The sequence below is a fragment of the Copidosoma floridanum genome, unplaced genomic scaffold (genome assembly GCF_036245765.1).
Source record: "Copidosoma floridanum isolate Cflo_tuat_1 unplaced genomic scaffold, Cflo_Japanese_pri ptg000004l, whole genome shotgun sequence".
Taxonomy (NCBI): domain Eukaryota; kingdom Metazoa; phylum Arthropoda; class Insecta; order Hymenoptera; family Encyrtidae; genus Copidosoma; species Copidosoma floridanum.
In genome coordinates this window covers 16,933,662-16,955,798 of record NW_028321881.1, presented here as the reverse complement: position 1 = coordinate 16,955,798, position 22,137 = coordinate 16,933,662, and the positions used below count along the sequence as shown (strand labels likewise).

Genomic DNA, 22,137 nt, shown 5'->3' with positions numbered 1-22,137 from the left:
CATTAATTGTTTTAATTTAATGATGTATACTCATTAAAAATTTGTAACTCACACTTTACTTTATTATGTTCAAAATTGATTGTTAAATCCTCAGAACAATTAATTTCGAAATTGTAAGCTTACTGTCACGAATAAACTTGAATTTGGCGTTCTTATATTGCTGAAACGAGCTTTCATTAACACTGACCCACAAACTCAATCGCACTAGTCAGAAAATGCAATTGGTACTGTTGTATTGGTATTTCCTGATATGTAAAATTATAACATGTAACATTATCATGCAACTGTTAACGCAGTCTGCAAGAACATCAATCATTGGTTGAACTAATTCAACCAAAGGCCTCTTTTACTCGCTTTGATGCAATAAAAACACACCATCAAGAGAGAAAAAAGTGCTCTCTTTACGTCTGTCACCTGTCCTCTAAAGTTTAAGTTAACTCTTGACTCTCGCGACTTGTTAGTACCTTATACACGTAAGGTATAACGTGTTGGCTGAGGCAACTCAAGTGCGTATCGAGAACATCAAAAGTATCGGAATACGCTAAGGAGCGAGGTACAGCAAAGGAGGCCTGCCAAAAAAGATTCTGGCGATAGCAGCAGAAGCTGAAATCGCAACATCCTGCTGTCTACGAACTCGTTTGTATAGTTGAAGGAAATACTGACGGTTACAGCACGAAGCATAAGCAATGTCTGAAGCAGCAGTAAAATAGTCAGTGATAGATGTAAGTAAAATACCAGTAATAAAATTTATGTTGAACCTTGTTAAAGTGACCCGATTAAATTGTATTTAAAAAAACAAATTATTATTAGATTGCTTCAATAAAGAAATACATTAATGACCCATATTATTCAAATAAAGATTATTATTTAATACAAAAATAGAACAAATAATGCTCACGAGCTAAAATCTAAGATCCCTACGAATGGCACTTAAATAAAACAGTTAAGACCAAACTCTGAACAAGTCAGGTCATAACGCATTCATCGATTGACAACCAGCATGAGGTGATTCTTTTATATCAGCATATACTAGACATTTTTTGGGAACGTTTGTAAACTAACGAGCAGTTTAATTGTTAGTATGGCCTGTTTCACTTCTCACGGTGCAAAAAAAATTCTCAATAACCCAATTAAATTGTATTTGAAAGAACAAATTATTATTAAATTGCTTCAATAAAAAAATACACTTATTACCCATATTATTTGATTAAAAATCATTATTTAATAAGAAAATAAAAGAAAAAATAAAGCTCACGAGCTAAATTGTAAGAACCCGACGATAAAATAAGACACACTTGAATAAAACAGTTAAGACCTTACTCTGAATATATCTGGTCATAACATGAGCATTATCATTAGAAATTTTAACATAACAATTCTTCGTCGTTATTAAGATATAAGTGAGATAAAAATCAGTACACTGACCTCCTTATATATAGTCACACAGGTGTCTCTTGCTTCAGAAGAGGATTGAACTCCAATTATTGAACTGCGGGATTTAAGATTTGCAACCACACCATAAAAACATTCTAAAACCATCAAAAAAAAGTAGTATCAACTGCCTGAAATCCTTATGATTTTAATTTTCTTAGTTATGCAAAAGACAATGGAATTCTCTCTTGGAATCCTAATTTCGATATTCCAGTACGTAGTAGTTAAATTTTTCTCCCAACTCTGTTTTTTATTGTGTGATGCTTATTTCTTATTACAAATCTTATTTTACGGTCGTAATACTGTTGGCTGATTGGCTCAAACAAATGATGGAAACTTAAATGTGTCTTTGTGCCCTAGATGAGCTTGCTTGGTTGTGAGTACTACTTTATATGGCCAGGCAATAGTATACTCTCTGAAAGGTGGAGCTGACCATTGATCTGCTGAGACAATAAAGAAAATGTTGATTTAATTTCTGGTATTGACCCATTTCCACAAGTGTCACTGATTATGCAAACAGAAGTAAATTGTGCAAATAATGCTGTAGAGTCCCCAGTCTCTGGTTTAATGGTAGCTAACTATGCGAATAATACCATAGAAGAAGGTATACCTTTTATTCAACTAACAATGACAGTTGGAAACAAAACTAAATTAGTACCCAAATCAAATAATATACTCATTAAATCAGACTACACAGCTGAAATTGATAATCAAACTGCTCAATTCCAATTACTCCAATAATTGTAATTAAAATGCTTCTGACTCGTGTTCTCGTAATTTATGTAGCTTCACAAGCTTCCAAAGTAATGTTTTGTAGCTTGCTATACATGCAAATATATATTCAACGTTTCAGCAATCAATACAGTTATTGCGCCAAAATTGTCAAATTACTTAAAAAAAGTAAACATTTGCAATTGAAAAAATTGTTAAAGAGATGCTACATGTGAAAAGTTAAGTATTAGTTACATTTTAACATTTTTACAAATTAAAGTTAATTTTTTTTTTTTCATAACAAACATTTTATTACACCTGCATCTGTCCTCACTCTTTTTTTTCCATTATCTTTTTTTTACGATATTTTCTATTGGATTAAATTTTTCTTTCAGCTCATTAATAGAAAAAACATTAATCATACACAACCTTCAATATCAAAAGAAAATTAAAAAATCTACACCTATAGAAATGATGTAAGGACAAAGACAAGAATATTTAAAGAGTAAATAAAAATAGAGAGGTAAATATAGAGATGAATAAGAAGGTACGTCGAGTTATAAGATTGTTAATTCGTTTATTTACCATAAATTAGTTATTAATTAATTTTTTATTTTTTTAAATTTTTTTTATCTAATAATTTTAATTTAGTAAGCGATTTTTTTTTCGTTACATTTTTCACAGTCAATCTTTCTCTGTTAAAATTGCACCTGATAATAAATTTGCAAAAGTTGGACTCAACAATAGCTTAATGAAAAATCAGGTAACTGTTAAATGTATGTTATGTAATTACCGGGTAAGATTTTCTGAAGATTTACATAAATATTTTAATCTAAAATTACAAGAACATTCTAAAAAATAATTAAATTAATTACTGGAAAAGAAAGCGCCAGTCATTAAAGCCCTGCTGGTTCAGAGATTTTAACAGTAAGTAGAATAATTTTTATGTAAGCAAGCGGTGGTGATAACTAGCCCAGTCATTTATTAATTTATTTAATAAATAAATTATTTCTTCAGCGAGCAAGTGACGGTGATAAGTAGCTCTACCATTTATAAATTAACTTAATAAATATGTAACTTTATTGGCAAGCGAGTGGTACTAATAATAAATTTAATGATTTATTAGTTTATTTGACGGATAAACTTGTTTTTTGACGAGCAAGCGATGACAACGAGTAGCTCATCTTTTTGATTAATTATTAAGTTAATAAGTTCATTCTTTGGCAAGCAAGTAGTGGCAATAAGTAAATTAGCTGTTAATTGGCTTGTTCGGTAAATTTATAACTTCTTTGGCGAGCAAGCGATGGCAGTTCATAGCTCAGATATTTATTAATTCAGTTAAAAAATAAATTATTTAATTGGGGTGCAAGAAATGCCAATAACAAGCCCAGCTACTTCTACGTTCAATGAATAAATAATTTTTTTGCTGAGCACGACAGCATTGAATAACTTATCTATTTATTAATAATAACACAGTATAAAAAATTAGTTATTGGAGCATGACTTTATTTACACAACTAATATAAAAGCCAATATTTCGACGTCATGCTGACGTCATCCTCAGGGCAACTAACAAAATATATAAACAATCATTATTACATAATATTCAAAACAAATCATAAATTACTAAGAAAAGTTCAATATAATTACCAATGTAAGTGTTAGGATAACACGTGGCATTGCAAACGGAGCAAAAATTATTAGTACATAATGATCAATGTGAAGAAATTACATTTAATAAAAAGATTTTTGCTTTCACGAGGAACATAGTCAGAAACATTTAAATGCAAGACCATAAACTAAATATAAGAAAGTCGATGCATATGTGAAATATGTAACAAGGTACACTGTAAGTACTATAGTGAGGAAGAATCAAGGATGTTAAACTACCAATGAAATGTGTGTAAAATGTATAAAACTTATTAAACGTATGAAAAAGTATAATACACGTGTAAACAGACTCGATATTATTTTCGCATAACTTTTCGCTGAATATTTTGTAAAAAAAATTTGTAAGCGACATTCAGTTTGTTAGTTCCAATCAATCAGTTAGTATCAATCTGTCTATTTACATTATCATCATAATTAAAAATATGTATCATTTCAGAAAATTCGTGTTTACATCTATTCTTTTCTTGGTCCAAAATTCTAACATTATTAAAATCAAATGTATGTTGAAATTGTATTGAATGAGAAGCAATGGCAGATTTCTTATCATGGTTTTTAACCATTCGTAAGTGTTCACTTATTCGAATGCCAAGCAGTCTCTTACTTTGACCCACATATCAAACACCGCATTTACACAGAATTAAATAAACTATGCCCCCCTTTTTAAGTGTAGGAGTTTTATCTTTACTTAATCGTATAATATCAGTAAATTAACATGAATTGAAAAAAATTACTCTAATATTAAATTTAGAAAAAATCTTACGTAAAGAACTTTCTAAGCACTGAAAATACGGAAATACAATAAAAGGTGTTCCAGAACAAGAATTGCGGTTCTCTAAACGGCACGGGTCACAACCAGGTGTTGAGTCCTTAGATTTGTTTAACAATCTATTAAGAAAGCTAATTCTCGCTTTCATGTATTTTTCAACAAAATAACCCGGATAAGCATTCTCAGCAAGAACCCTCCTAACCTCACAAATGTTTTTGGTCCTAAAACAAGGATCAGCCAACTTAAAAACTTTGTCAATCAAAGAATAAACGATAGCTCTCTTTTGACAAACAGGATTATGCGAAAAAAAATTTAATAATCGTCCAGAAGAAGATGGTTTTTTATATAGATCAAACGAGCAAGGAAAATCAAGAATACGTGTAATTAAAATGTCTAAAAATGGAACAGAATTATTTGTCTTTTTCTCTACCGTAAACTGTAAATATAGATTATAATAGTTAAAGCGGTTTGAAATGTATTCAATACGCTCTGTTTTTATAATAAGAAGACAATCTTCTACATAGCGCACATAGAACAGAATGGAATCTCCAGTGTACCTTGTTACATATTTCACATATGCGTCTACTTTCTTATACTAAGTTTATGGTCTTGCATTTTAATGTTTCTGACTATGTTCCTCGTAAAAGCAAAAATCTTTTGATTAAATGAAAGTTCTTCACATTAATCATTATGTACTAATATATTTTGCTCATTAACAATGCCACGTGTTATCCTAACAATTACATTTGTACTTATATTAAACTTTTCTTAGTAATTTATGATTTGTTTTCGATATAATGTGTTTATGATTGTATATATATTTTGTAAGTTGCCCTAAGGATGACGTCAGCATGACGTCGAAATATCAGCTTTTATGTTTAGAAGTTTCACCTTTGATATCTTTATATTAGCTTATTTCATAATCAAATTAATTTTTTGGTAAGCAAGTGACCGCAACGAGTAGCTCAGCTTTTTATAAGATTATTTAGTAGATAAATTCATTCTTCGGCGAGCAAGTGGTAGCAGAAAGAAGCTCAGATTTTTATTACATTATTTAATAAATCGATTATTTATTTGATGAGCAACTGTCAGCAAGTAGTAGCTTACCTTAGTTTTTGTTTGTTAAATTGATAAATTAAATTTCTTGTGAGCAAGTGGAGGCAATTAGCAGCTTGGATATTTATTAGTTTATTTTACAGTTAATACATTTTTTGGTGAGTGAGTCACAACAATAAGTATATTAGCAATTCTCAAGTTTATTTAATAATTAAATTATTTTCTTATCAATGAGCAAGTGGCAGAACGTTGTAGTTTAGATAATAATTAATTTATTCGATAGATAAATTTTCTGATTAACGAGCAAGCGGTAAAAATAAGTACCTCAGCCTTTTTATTAGTTGAATTGATTAATAAAAAATTTTTTTGATGTCAAACCATTGGCAAGAAGTAACTTATCTATTTCTTAGATTTATCAAGTAGATACATTATTTTTTCAGTGAGCAAGTGCCAGAAATAAGAAGTTTAGCTATTTAATTATTTATTTAATGGGAAATTAATTCGTTTGGCGAGCAATCGACGGCCTTACATAAAATTATTCATATAAAAGCTTATTTGTCAAGTAAATTAATTTTATAGTGATTAAGTGGCAGCAATAAATAGCTGAACTATCTCTTAGTTTACTTGATAAATGATCTATTTTAGTAGGGAGGAAAAGACGCCGCCGTGCCGCAAGATCATCTGCTATCTATTGATTCATTTAATAAATATACTACTTTTCTGTGCGACCATGAAATGGCTATAATTTGGTTAGCTGTTAGTTACCTCTCTGCTATGTTTATTTCTTTTGAAGCCAGTAAGCAAATTTAACAAGTAAATTAGCAAATTGTAAGTTTACTTACTAAATAAAATATTGTTTTGGTAAGCAAGCGACGGAAGTAAGTATTTTAGCTCTTGACTAAAATGTTTGATTAATAGGATACTTTCTTGGCGAGGAACTGAAGGCAAGGAGTAGCTTAGCTTCTTTTTCAGTTTGTTTAATAGTTAGATTATTTTTTTAGGGAGCAAGTGGCGGCAATAAATAGCTGAGTTTTACTGTAGTTTATTTGATACTCTTATTATGTATTTTGTGGGCAAGCCGTGGAAATAAGTGAATTTTATAATTAATTTATTCAATGTGTAAACATTTTTTTGGCCACAAATTGCCAGCAATAATCAGAAGCTCAGCTATTTATAAGTTCATTCAACAATTAAAATTTTTTTCTGATGAGAGCAAAGGACGGCAAAGAGCAGCTCAATTTTTTATGAGTTTCTATGATAAATAAACTTCATTTTTTGGAAGAAAGTAACGGCAATGAGTAGCTTAGTTATTCATGTAAGCTTAAGAAATAATTTGATTCATGGGTGATTAAGTGGTTGCAAAAAGTAGCTCAGCTCTTTATTAGTTTATTTCATAAATAAATAACTTTTTTGCGAGAAAAAACAATTTTATTTTTAGACAATAAGTAAATTAGCTGCTTAGTAGTTTAATTAATCAATTAATTTCTTGACAAACAAGAAACAGCATAAAGTAGCTTAGCTATTTATTATTCTAATTCAGAAATAAATTATTTTTGGGGTGAACAAATGGTGTGCAATCAGTGGCTTAGGTACTTGTTAGTTTAATAAAAAAAAATTTTTGGGCAAGAAAGTGATGGAAATAAGAAGCTTAGCTATTTATTAGTGTAACAAATAAAGCTATTTTTTGGCGAGCAAGCAGTGGCAATAAGGCAATTGTCTATTGATAAGTTTATTTTCTAAATATGTAACTTTTTTGTTGAGCAAGCGATGGCAGTAAGTAGCTAAGCTATTTATCAGTTCAGTTAGTAAACAAATTATTTATCTTAGAAGCGAGCGACGTCAACAAAAAGCCAGCTTTTGATGAGCTTATTAAATAAATAATCTTTATTTTGGCAAGAATGTGATGGTAATGAGTAACTAAGCTATATATAAATTTATTTTATAAATATACTCTTTCTTTGGCGAGCAACCAGTGGCAATTAATTGCTCAGTTACTTATTAGTTTCTATATTAACTAAGATGATTCTTTGGCAGGCAAGCGATGGCAAGAATGAACTTAGCAATTTTTACGTTTATTTAATAGTTAAAATATTTATTTGATCAGCAAGAGATGGCGAAGTGACTCAGCTACTTATTAATGTATTAAATAGATAAACTATTTTTATATCGAGAATGCGACGTTAATGAGATGCTTAGTTATTTGTTAATTTATTTACTAAATGAATTATTTTTTTAGCAAGCAGCTGCAAACGAAAAGCTAGGCTTATTATTATTTTATTTGGAAACTACATTTTATCTTCGGTGAGCAAGTGACAGCTACTAGTTAATGAGCTATTTATGAATTTATTGATTAGATAAAGCACTTCTTTGCCTGCCAAAGAATCATCTTAGTTAATATAGAAACTAATAAGTAACTGAGCAATTAATTGCCACTGGTTGCTCGCCAAAGAAAGAGTATATTTATAAAATAAATTTATATATAGCTTAGTTACTCATTACCATCACATTCTTGCCAAAATAAAGATTATTTATTTAATAAGCTCATCAAAAGCTGGCTTTTTGTTGACGTCGCTCGCTTCTAAGATAAATAATTTGCTTACTAACTGAACTGATAAATAGCTTAGCTACTTACTGCCATCGCTTGCTCAACAAAAAAGTTACATATTTAGAAAATAAACTTATCAATAGACAATTGCCTTATTGCCACTGCTTGCTCGCTAAAAAGTAGCTTTATTTATTACACTAATAAATAGCTAAGCTTCTTATTTCCATCACTTTCTTGCCCAAAAATTTTTTTTTATTAAACTAACAAGTACCTAAGCCACTGATTGCACACCATTTGTTCACCCTAAAAATAATTTATTTCTGAATTAGAATAATAAATAGCTAAGCTACTTTATGCTGTTTCTTGTTTGTCAAGAAATTAATTGATTTATTAAACTACTAAGCAGCTAATTTACTTATTGTCTAAAAATAAAATTGTTTTTTCTCGCAAAAAAGTTATTTATTTATGAAATAAACTAATAAAGAGCTGAGCTACGTTTTGCAACCACTTGATCACCCATAAATCAAATTATTTCTCAAGCTTACATGAATAACTAAGCTACTCATTGCCGTTACTTTCTTCCAAAAAATGAAGTTTATTTATCATAGAAACTCATGAAAAATTGAGCTGCTCTTTGCCGTCCTTTGCTCTCATCAGAAAAAAATTTTAATTGTTGAATGAACTTATAAATAGCTGAGCTTCTGATTATTGCTGGCAATTTGTGGCCAAAAAAATGTTTACACATTGAATAAATTAATTATAAAATTCACTTATTGCCACGGCTTGCCCATAAAATACATAATAAGAGTATCAAATAAACTACAGTAAAACTCAGCTATTCATTGCTGCCACTTGCTCCCTAAAAAAATAATCTAACTATTAAACAAACTGAAAAAGAAGCTAAGCTACTCCTTGCCTTCAGTTCCTCGCCAAGAAAGTATCCTATTAATCAAACATTTTAGTCAAGAGCTAAAATACTTACTTCCGTCGCTTGCTTACCAAAACAATATTTTATTTAGTAAGTAAACTTAAAATTTGCTAATTTACTTGTTAAATTTGCTTACTGGCTAAAAAAGAAATAAACATAGCAGAGAGGTAACTAACAGCTAACCAAATCATTGCCATTTCATGGTCGCACAGAAAAGTAGTATATTTATTAAATGAATCAATAGATAGCAGATGATCTTGCGGCACGGCGGCGTCTTTTTCTCCCTACTAAAATAGATCATTTATCAAGTAAACTAAGAGATAGTTTAGCTATTCATTGCTGCCACTTAATCACTATAAAATTAATTTACTTCACAAATAAGCTTTTATATGAATAATTTTATGTAAGGCCGTCGATTGCTCGCCAAACAAATTAATTTCCCATTAAATAAATAATTAAATAGCTAAACTTCTTATTTCCGGCACTTGCTCACTAAAAAAATAATGTATCTACTTGATCAATCTAAGAAATAGATAAGTTACTTCTTGCCAATGGTTTGACATCAAAAAAATTTTTTATTTATCAATTCAACTAATAAAAAGGCTGAGGTACTTATTTTTACCGCTTGCTCGTTAATCAGAAAATTTATCTATCGAATAAATTAATTATTATCTAAACTACAACGTTCTGCCACTTGCTCATTAATAAAAAAATAATTTAATTATTAAATAAACTTGAAAATTGCTAATATACTTATTGTTGTGACTCACTTACCAAAAAATGTATTTATTATAAAATAAACTCACAAATTACCGAGCTGCTCATTGCCGCCACTTGCTCACAAAAAAAATAATTTATCAATTCAACAAACGAAAACTAAGGTAAGCTACTACTTGCTGACAGTTGCTTATTAAATAAATAATCCGTTTATTGAATAATGTAATAAGAGTCTGAGCTACTTACTGCTACCACTTGCTCACCAAATTATGAATTTATCTACTAAATAATGTAATAAAAAGCTGAGCTACTCGTTGCCGTCACTTGCTCACCAAAGAATTAATTTAATTATGAAATAAACTAATAAATAGTCAAGTTATTTAATGCTGTCACGTGCTCAGCAAAAAAAAATTTATTTATTAAACTTAGAAATAGCTGGGCTTGTTATTAGCATTTCTTGCACCCCAATTGAATAATTCATTTCTTAACTGAACTGATGAATAGCTGAGCTATAAACTGCCATCACTCGCTCACCAAAAAAGTTATAAATTTATTAAATAAACTAATTAACAGCTAATTAACTTATTGCTAGTACTTTTCCGCTAAAGAATCAATTTATTAACTTAATAATTGATCAAAAAGATGAGCTACTCGTTGTCGTCGCTTGCTCGTCAAAAAAAAAGTTTATCTGTCCAATAAACTTACAAATCGCCAAATTTATTATTGGTACCACTTGATTGCCACTAAAGTTACGTATTACAGTTTATTAAGTTAATTAATAAATGGTAGAGCTACTTATCACCGTCACTTGCTCGCCAAAGAAATAATTTATTTATTAAATAAATTAATAAATGACTGGGCTAGTTATCACCACCGCTTCCATACATAAGAATTACTCAGCAGGGCTTTATTGACTGGCGCTTTCTTTTCTAGTAATTAATTTAATCATTTTTTAGAATGTTTTTGTAATTTTAGATTAATATATTTATCTAAATCTTGAGCAAATCTTACCCGGTAATTACATAACATACATTTAACAGTTACCTGATTTTTTATTAAGCTATTGTTAAATCCAACTTTTGCATATTCATTATCAGCTGAAATCTTAACAGAGAAAGATTTACTGTGAAAAATGTGACGAAAAAAAAGTCGTTTACTTAATTAAAATCATTAGATAAAAAAAAAAAAAAAAAAAAAAAAAAAAAAAAAAAAAAAATTGATTAATAACTGATTTATAGTGAATAAACGAATTAACAATCTAATAACTCAACGTTCCTTTTTATTTATCTGTATATTTACCTCTCTATTTTTATTTACTCTTTAAATATTCTTGTCTTTGTCTTTACATCATTTCTATTGGTGTAGGTTTTGCAATTTTCTTTTGATATTTAAGGTAGTGTATGATTAATGTTTTCTCTATTGATGAGCTCAAAGAAAAATTTAATCGAATAGAAAATATCGTGAAAAAAGGATAATGGTAAAAAAAAAATAAGGACAGATCTAGGTGTGATAAAATGTTTGTTATCTAAAAAAAAAATTAACTTCAATTTGTAAAAATGTTAAAATGTAACTAATACTTTAATTTTCAAATGTGGCATCTCTTTAAACAATTTTGTCAATTGCAAATGTTTACTTTTTTCAAGTAATTTAACAATTTTGGCGCAATAACTGTATTGATACCTGAAACGTTGAATATATTGGCATGTATAACAAGCTACAAAATATTACTTTGGAAGCTTGTGAAGCTTTATGAATTTCGAAAACACTAGTTGGAAGCATTTTAATTACAATTATTGGAGTGGTTGGAATTGAGCAGTTTGGTCATCAATTTCAGCTGTGTAGTCTGACTTAATTAGTATATTGTTTGATTCGGGTATTAATTTAGTTTTGTTTCTAACTGTCATTGTTAGTTGAATAAAAGGTATACCTTCTACTATGGTATTATTCGCATAGTTAGCTACCATTAAACGAGAGACTGGGGACTCTACAGGATTATTTTAATAATACACTTCTGTTTGCATCATTGATGAGACTTGTGGGAATGGGTTCTTGCCAGAAAATAAATCAACATTTTATTTAACGTTTCAGCAGATTAATGGTCAGCTCCATCTTCCATAGAGTATACTTTTAACTAGCCATATAAAGTAGTGCTCACAACCAAGCAAGCCCATCTAGGGCACTAAGACACATTTAAGTTTCCATGATTTGTTTGAGCCAATCAGCCAACAGTATTACGACCGCAAAATAAGATTTGTCATAAAAAATAAGCATTACACAATAAAAAACGGAGTTGCGAGGTAAATTCAACAACTACGTACTGGCATATCGAAATTAGGATTTCAAGAGAGAATTATATTGTCTTTTGCATAACTGAGAAGATCAAAATCATAAGGGTTCCAGGCAATCGATATTAATTTCCTTCGATGGTTTCGGAATGTTTTTACGGTGTGGTTGCAAATCTTAAATTCCACAGTTCAATAATTGGAGTTTAATCCTCTTCTGAAGCAAGAGACAGCTGTGTGACTATATATCAGGAGGTCAGTGTACTGATCTTCATCTTACTTATATTTTAATAATGATGAAGAATTATTATGTTAAAATTCATAATGATAATGCTTATAGAGGTTCTTGAATTGGCATCCGTGAGTATTACCATGGCTTTATTCTTCTTTAAATAACACAACGCTGTGAAAATGTTGAAGTAAGAATGTGTTGCATTGTGAACAACAAAATGCTCTAATGTCAACTATAAATGTGTAAAAAAAAATGTTGCCAAGTAACGTACCTTATGTATTCCATGACTTATCTAGTACATCCGCAGGCGGTAAATTTTTTTTTAACTAGGAGACATAGCCTCATTCGTCCAATTAATATACAAAGTATAAATGTTACTATCTGTCGCACCAGTAGCTAGAAAATGAGACTGTAATGGATTAAAGTCCAGTGCTCTTAGAGGACCTTGTATTAAACGGGACTGCTTATCAAACAGTTGCTGTCGTTCTCAAACATCTTGTCAGCAAAGTGAATCATTATTGTTCCACAATCATAGCAAATTACAATAATGCTGGCTGGATTCGTTCTGCTAGCTCCCCAAATTATTCTGTAAAATCTTCATGGGTATTAAAATTATAATACTTAATTTCTCAACACCACGAATATTTTAGGTACATATGAATAAAAAAAAAGACTAAACATTCGATGATTTGGCACACCGATCTTGATGTACATATCATACAGCCTGGCTGCTATAAGTCGAGAGAATATAAATCCAAACTGTCGTTACAGTACTAAACTCATATTCAACTGCTGAGCAACTGTTTCTGCAGCCAGCAAAATTAAAAAGTTGGTGGGCTGCTGGACTGGAGGTGACCAGGTCACATCTACGGCTTCATGGAATTCCTTAACCCTCATAACTTACTTCATTTGAATAATTGTAAAGACCATCTACCACTATTGTACTATATGTTTGGAATATGATGAGCTGCGCACTTGTTAACTTTGAGCAAGTTTGAACTTAATCCTTATTTTTCACTGTGCTATTATATTAGCATTACATGGCAACAAGTTATTATGAGAGCGTTGAGTGACTTTTCTCTGTACCTTCATTGTGAACAATAATTTTGAAAAAACTCCTTACTACAGTCTCTGAAGCAACTGGAGATTCACAGCCATTTGATGATTCCAAAGATTCAGGTACATTTTCTTTTCAGCACAGCTTCATTTTACTCATTTATTTATTTATTAGCAATCCCACATTGAAGTCCTGCTTTATTTACATACAAATTTAAGAGAGACAAAAAACTATACAAAAAGAGAATAAAAAAACGAGCACTGCAACTCACCATATCTGTTGGGCTTATAACTGAAATATGCAGTTTACTTGTCAGATCTGCTCAGTCAGATATGCTTAGCAGCTACTTGTCAAACTGCTAGCACTAACAGTAATATCTTTACTTACCTCATCGTTTGACTTGGTGAGAAAGGCTAGACTTGTTAGCTTGACGTAGATGTAGAAAAAAAGAGTCAAGGCTTCTTCGTTATTATCACCGGCATAGGACAGCACTGGGCACTAATGCAACGATCAGCTGACAAAATACATCATCATGTGCTGACTGTCAAGGACCCGAGACTATATATGCATGCATTCGGTGACACAATATATGTGCATGTATATAATTGTGCAGAGCTGCAATTTGAGAACCATTGTCGTAGCAGACGACGCTTTTGGCTGTCTCATGGCGCTGCTTGGAAATCAGTTCCCCTACCATTCTTTGTAGATGGGAGAGTGGTGGGGGGACCACTTTTTGCCATCTTAAAACCATCACTGCCCCCGCTGTCCAAAGATTAGATGTGCTACTTCTCCAAGAACCGGCCAAGAGTAAACTGGGCAACTCTTGGAAATGTACTGGGCTTGGCACTAACATGATTATGGCTACTCGTTCCACGGAGCCTTAGGCTGCCGTTGTTGTAACAAACCCCAACTACAGTGCCCTATATATTTCGCAGCTTAGTAACCAATACTGTGTGGTTGCGGAAATTACTGCTCCCGGACTCTCACTCTATGTCGTGAGTTGCTACTTTAAGTTCAACGAAGACAGGGAGTCACACCTAATCCATTTGGAAATAGTGCTTCGAAATCTAAGCGGGGAGAGAGTAATAATAGGCACTGATTCAAACGCTGAGTCGTCACTTTGGAGTCCCAGAGGCACCAATATGAATGGCGAAGCTTTTGAAAAAGTGATAGCCACCCACGGGCTTGCCACCCAAAACAAGGTCACTGGGACACCAACATATGAGTCGAAGGGGCGCAGGTCTTGGATTGACGTTACCTTGACGAACTTGTTGATGAGCCACAGGATCTTTAATTGGAAAGTCCAGGACCTGTGAACAACAAGTGAGCACAAATCGATCTTCTTCAACTTTGAGGTTCAACTAGTCGAAAGCGAAGCTCCCCCTGCCAAATCAAGGTATAACCTTGACAAAGCTGACTGGGAAAAATTTGAAAATGAATTGAAGAGACTCTCAACAGAGAGACTCGATATCCTCGAACTAAAGGACACTGATAAAATAGAATACTACGCTCAAGAATTGAACAACGTCATGATACACGCATGCGATTTGGCAATATTCAAAAAAGGTCGTTGGAGAAGCCGGAGTCCGTGGTGGAGTGAGGAATTAGAGGCCGCTAAATATAAGCTAAATAAAACACACAGGTTGCTCAAGCGATACCGCCACGATCAAGAGTTGGTAAATGAGTACAGAGCTCTGATGAAAGAATAGAAAAGAATGATACACCGTGCAAAGGATGAGAGTTGGAGAGATTTTGTGACGACAGTCGGCAACGAAGACATTTTCGGCCACGTTTACAAATCTATGGCAAATAAGAAAACTCCTCGAACAGCTTTTAGTGCCCTAATGACCGATGAAAATTATACCATGTCAATGGTCGAAACAGCTGATACCCTGTTGAACACTCACGTCCCGGACGATGACAGAACCGATAACTCTCCAGAGTTAAGTCACATGAGGAGAGAGATGGAAGCCTCCCCGGAAACGGAGGAGGCCCAAGTCTTCTCTGCTCACGAGCTCAAACTTGCTTCAAAAGGTCTGGAGAATGGCAAGGCACCGGGAGCTGACCTCCCGGGGCGCAGGTTGTTAAACACGCGGCTAAGCTTCTCCAGGCGCAGTTCCTGGGCCTAATGAACGTCTGCTTGGAAAAAGGATACTTTCCACAAGTGTCAAAAAAGGGTATGCTTACGATCTTGCTGAAAAGCTTTGATAAAGATCTGTCGGACTCGCATTCATACCGCCTAATTAATCTTCTCCCGGTGAATGGCAAGCTTTTGGAAAAGCTCATAGTCAACAGACTTAACCGTGATATACTAAACTCTGAAGGTATCTCGCTTCATCAATATAGCTTCACACCTCGGAAATTAACAGAAGACGCCATCGTGGAACTCAGACGTCTGGTGAACGATTCGGACAGTTGGTACACGTTTGGGATTCTGTTCGATATCAAGGGTGCTTTCGACAACGTGCAGCACTCGGCAATCCTCTCAGCTTTATAAATAAAAGGATGCCCTAAGAACGTTTACCAGCTCATAAAGAGTTACCTCGAAAACCGGCAAGTTAATCTTGAATGGGCTGGTCAGACTGCCTCTAAGGTAGCAGCGAAGGGTTGCCCCCAAGGCTCAATCCTTGGACCGAGCTTTTGGAACTTGGCTTTCAATTCGCTGCTTGAAACCTTGGAGGCTAAGCCCAACGTAGAGTTTCTAGCCTACGCAGATGATCTTATAACGGTCATAGGTGGAAACTCGCGAAAAGAAATTGAGTTAAAGGGCCAGGAAGTTTTGGACGAGGTTCTCAGGTGGAGCGAAAGGATTAAACTCGAGATCTCAGAAAGCAAAACTGAAGGCATTTTCCTCAAAATAAATGAATTTGGGAAAGCTGATCGAAGAGAGAGACACAGGCCTGACAGACCCCGGAAATTGAGAAAGAAAAAGGCTTGACCGCTGCTGCGAACGCCGATAATCAAGATAAGGGGGAAAAGCTTAAAAGTAAGAAAGTCTGTCAAATATCTGGGCGTCATGATCGATCAAGACATGAGCTTTGGAACCCACTGCTCATACCTAAGAGACAAAGTGACACCTCTCTTCCAAAACTTAAGAAGACTCGCCAAAAGCACGTGGGGATTTAAGTTCGCTACGACTTACGAATTCACCAAGCCGTCTTCACGCCAATAGTCGCGTACGCGGCTGCGGCGTGGGCGGATAAGTGCACGGTGAACGACATTCGCAAGCTAAAAAGCGCTCAGCACACGACTCTGGTTGCAGCAACTCACGCTTACAGAACAACATCAACGGATGCGCTGTGTGTACTCACGGGAACCCTCCCAATTGATCTCATCCTTGAAAGCAGAATCGCCCTGTATGACTTGAGGAAAGGAAATACCATTTCCTTTGGCAACCTCATGAATATGGAGGCTGAGAACGTAAGTGAGAAGCAAATCAGGGAGGAGGCCCTGGGCAAATGGCAAAGAAGGTGGGATAGCTCAGCAAATGGGAAAGTAACTTACTCTTTTATAAGCAACGTCAGAATGAGAATCAACTCAAAATGGTTTGAACCAGACCACGCATACGTTCAGGTGTTAACAGGTCATGGAAACTTTAACGCGAACCTTCACAGGTGTAACTTAAAGGACGATGACCTCTGCACTTGTGGCACCGTGGATACCATGGAGCATCGATTCTCAAAATGTCCAAGAACAATTGAAAGTCGTAAGCGGTTCATGGGCATGACGGGGCAAAGGACATGGCCAAGAAAAAACGAGTTCTTTGTATCAAGTCCTGAAGTCTTCCTGGCTTTCTTAGAACACTGTAAAAATGTTGTGAAATTTGCAGACTCTGTAGAATAAGCCAGGACGGTAGCAAATGCAAAACTTCAAAAGCCTAGTGTGTGCGGCCTAAGGGTCCAGCCGTCAGGGAGTTGTGTCCCTGCCCGTATCACATGCTAACCGTGTCGCTCCAGGCAGGAGCTTGCGAACGCGCCTCCTCGCGGTCCCCGTGGACGCGATCATCGTTAAAACTGTTGCCGAACGGTTGGCTCTGAAATGACTGATCAAGAGTCGGGACAGTTGATGATCGTAACGGAAGCGTTCGTCCCGGTTCAAGCACAGCGCCCATGATACTCGATAAAATTTACCTTCGAGCAGCATAGGCGATGCGCTGGACACGACCAACGGGCACGTAAATTTTTATAAGTCAGACCCTTGGCATGTTTTGCTGAGCGCAGGTGGTAGTTCTTCCGATTCCCCTAGTACTAGCAAGTGGCTGGAAACCCCTTACGATGGTGACCGGCCTGGAACGGGGAGCAGTATCAGCCTTTCGGAGTTTACCGCTGTGCGCTTCTCTGCGCGTCGATCACCCTTCTTCTGCCCCCGCTGCCCCTTAGCTCTCCCTCAGCTGCCCGTAACTCCCCCACTACCTCCCCTCCAAAAAATACTTATTTATAGGATGTTTTACCATCTGTAATGTTATTTAGTATCCAAGTCATACCTCGTTTTTCAGATTTTTCAAGTCACTGATCATAGGTCCCCCTATGTCAATTCTCTTTGTCTTACTTACTGTATGTCTCTGAAGGATCATTATTTGCTTAACTTAATTCAACTTTGAAATTTGAAATCTCTTTCTGCTTCATGTCTACTTCACCCAAATATAAAATTCTTTATTACTTAAGGACTTTATTAACAAAAAGACAGAATTCAAGAGTAGATATAATTAAATCGACAAACACAATTAAGCTTTCAAAACAATAATTTATTCTATTAATTTAATTTTTTGACATTTCATGCGTCGTTTTAAGCCATCTGGTTTTTTGAAACCCTTTTCACATTATTCACATGTTTTTTTTTTCATGGTTTTTATGATTTCATATAAATCTGTTCAAATGTGATGATTTTCAAAGTTACATAATTTTGAATTACTGAAAAATTTCTTGCTAATCAATATTTTCCATGTACTTAAAATTCTTATTAACATTACTATACCATTCATTTTTAGTTTCAATTTGTATGGTGGAAGACCTTCTTTGATATTATTTAAAAATTACATTGAAAAATTATTATTTATGTTATCATCTGTTCCATTAAGGAGGCTTGGACGATTTCAAATTAAATGCTGGCTAGGTCTAAAATTCAGAGATTACATAGATAAAGTTTGCTAGATTTTTTTAGGAAAACAGAATAGGTAGGTCAACACATGTATTTTTGAGAAAATCGCTTGTGAAAATTCGTCATTTTAACACGCAACCTTACGGAACCCGAAATTCAATAGAATACCGTACCGCAATAAAAAGCTGTGGGCCCTTACGTTAAATTGGTACATGTACTTGAAAGTATAAAGAATCTATGATTAAAAATAAAGAATAGGATCAACACGCTAAATTTTGAGAAAATAGTGAGGAAAACATCGAACATGAGAATTGTTTTGTTCAGGTACTGTAAGTGCACATGCGCTGTACATTCATAAACATACAAGCATGAAAATTTAAGTCTAACACAAGTATAGGTATATAATAGCAGATAAGAGCAAGACAGTACAGTGTTGTTACCTTTATCGTGGCAGGGCCGTCATCTTTACACAAGGTACCTCGGGAAAACTAATGAATTTTTTAATATCGATTTTTCCAATGACTTTTCCGCGTATTATCGCTATTTTGTTCACACATGTGTATAATCAAAATGATAATAAAAAAAATATTACAAAGAATCATTTGTATGACAAGTACCCCACAGGGGCCCCTCAATAGATACGACATTAAACGCCCAAGCCTCCTTCAATCCTTTGTGAGTCGCGTATTCTGCTGTTGTGAACTTATTCTCAGCCTGCACTGATAGTAACACGAGTAATGATGTTTTCATTTTGTCTACTCAACTTGTTAGTGCAAGGATGGCGCACGGAGTGATTTTTATAAATCCTACACTTGGAGAATGGACTTATGATCTGCAAAGCAGGACAAAAGCTTCTTTTACTGTCACAGTGTGGTAAGAAATATTTGTTGTAAGGTAGCGCGTATTATTTTAAGCAGTAAATTTCTGTATTTCAAAACTTCTAGGTATTTTTATTGTCAAATGATAAAATACCAATACAAAAGCACTTTTCCAACATTTAACTTAAAAATGATTTAACCCTATTTACTGGTAAACAAAAATACTATGCTTATCCTAACAGGTCTTATTTCTTAGATCAATAAGTACAAAAACAAAAAATGTAATCTAAATATTATACTATGCTTTTAGGAGAGAAAATGTACGTAATGTTTTTCTGAAAAAGGGTGTTTTTCCTTCAATAAATTAATTTTGAAAATTATGATTAGAATTTAATCGTGTTTAGTAAAAAAAAAAAAAGATTTTTTAAAATTCTTAAAACATCGTTTTTGTTGTAGTCAAACATATTTAAATCTTAAGCATCTATCAAAGTGTACATCAATAGGCTTATAACAGTTATTTTATAAATAAAAAAAGACCTTCTTGGACACATTTAAGATAATCGTTAAAAATATGAAATAATGATTATTTAATTTATTTCAGTAATAGATTTAATAATTATACATTTTAGTTTCAGCCTAGATGTAAGTGGCCGAGCAACTATTGATGCTTTTTACAAAAATACTGGTATCAAACTTAAAAGCTCATTATACTCAGTTACTGCCATGGAAGTAGATTTTGTGACAAGAAGTTTTAAACTGTTACAATTAAATTGGAAAATACCTAATCATAAGATTGAATTATTTTCTTTTAAAAGTGATGTTTTAATAGTAAGAACAAATGGTGCAGAAATATCAGAACAGCCCATTGATCTTGTTTTGTTTACTTTGATGCACACAAACAAATATAAGGACTTGGGAATGACAAAAAACATTACATGCAGTTGGTCAAATTTAGATCGTCTAATTGGACTGAAAATGTGTATTGAGTATCAGTTTTTAATTGTTACTACACGTATGAATGCACCATATTTCTTTTTAAAAGGACCTGTGGTATTAAAAATATTTATAAAAAAGGCTGATCCTACAGCAAACAGTTATATGCTGGAATATAAGTGGGAAAGAACTAAGGTAAGATTTAAAACAGAGTTGAATTGTTGGTTCTAATTTTGTTATAAAATGCAAAGTGCAACTCAAAATTTCTTAGTTTAGTGCTTGCTAAATGTTTTTTCATAGTTATGTAAAAACAAAGTTTTGTAAATATTACTAAAATCAAAAAGTCCTTTCCAAACGTGTTGTCAACAAATTACGTAAAGAAAATGTGTTTAAGAACAGCAGTGGCATCTATGCCTTTAATACTTAATGATTTTAGTAGTTATTTATAGAACTGTTACATTTATTTCACAAAACTTATAAGAAAAGCAAAACCCATTGATTTTTTTAGCTCCAGAGAAGTGGATAGCTTTTAATGAAAAACACGCAAAAGTTTTTTACTTCTTGCATATTCTATAGTCTATTGAAGTAAGCAAACGTCGTGCGTAGATAGTATTAATGTGTAGACTTTTTTTCAATTCTTTCGTATACTTGTTGTTGTTCTGAAAACGAAAAATTAGCTCAGTTAAGAGCAGATCTGTTGATAAAATCAGGAAAATAAAAGCAAGCAGCATTTTTACGTAAGAACAATGTTACTAGTTTTGAAAGACTTTGACTGGCTAACAGTAATTTGAACAAATCATTCAGTTTTTATAATTGTAACATATTAAGTCAAAAACAAAGTTAGTTATACTTATCTATAGTTAATTGATATGTTAGTTTTTCATAAGCCAACTGATGTTACAATCTTGCATGCATCTTTAGCGTATCTATGTATCTATCAAATCTAAACTGTACCCCTCCCAAAACTTAATTGTTAGTTTTGCCTAAATTTTTTATAAAAGAACAAACCATTAGAACTACTTATAAAGTCATATGGATGATAAGCAAAATATTTTTTATTCGGTTTATGGTTCCAAGTTACTTCTTGAACCTAAAAAATATTATATACCTCTACTTTATGAAATATATGCAAACTTATATGAGAATGTGACTTCTTACCTCACAAGATAGTCCAGCTACTTAGCATAGATAGACTGTAATAGTACCAAGGCGGTCATACAAAGATTAAGAACAAGATAGCTTAGCAATTTACTTAAAAAAATCCTAGCTTACATGTTTATAAAAAAAAAACACAACTTGAAAATATGCATTTTGTACGTTAACACAAAAAACCGCCAAACTTGCTTGAATTTTTCGTAATGTTTGCGTAAGCATCTATGACCTTTGTTAAGGACAAATAATAAAGTATGAACAACAACATTAAAAACAATAGTTAAATCTTATTTATTAAAATATACTTAAACCAGCCCCCCGTCTCGGCTTCGCCCAATACTTACTAAATAAAATGCCATAGTGTGTTGACATGTAATGTGAAGCGTTTTCAGTTAGAAATTTTACACATATTACTGACACATTTTAGAACAAAAATCTTCTTATTAAAAATATATTTTTTCGGAATCCATATAGTTTATTTGGTCAAATAATAAGGTGTAAAAATTCAAAAAAATAATTATGCTAAAAAGTACCGTGCGTTCTTTATGCCATAAAATGATTGGTGGCCATAACAAGCCGTTGATTTACAGTTCCTCCTGTGTAATTCACGAAAAGGGCTATTTTTTTAAGCTGTTTAGATTTTAAACCCCCAAAAAATTTATATTAAAAAAATCTTTTTTTCTCATATCTCACAACTTTATTACCAAAGCAACAAAGTCCTGGACCTTCAACCCTACATTT

The 22,137-nt window shown here is 33.0% G+C and overlaps 1 protein-coding gene across 1 annotated transcript in view; it reads left to right on the top strand.

The window, feature by feature from the left end:
- Apoltp (Apolipoprotein lipid transfer particle) overlaps nucleotides 1-22,137 on the top strand; it is a 2,496,658-nt gene that overhangs the window by 572,395 nt on the left and 1,902,126 nt on the right. The window contains exon 8 of the mRNA XM_089596186.1: nucleotides 19,941-20,439. Within this exon, the coding sequence (XP_089452312.1) occupies nucleotides 19,941-20,439 (499 nt within the window). The remainder of the gene's footprint in view (nucleotides 1-19,940; nucleotides 20,440-22,137) is intronic.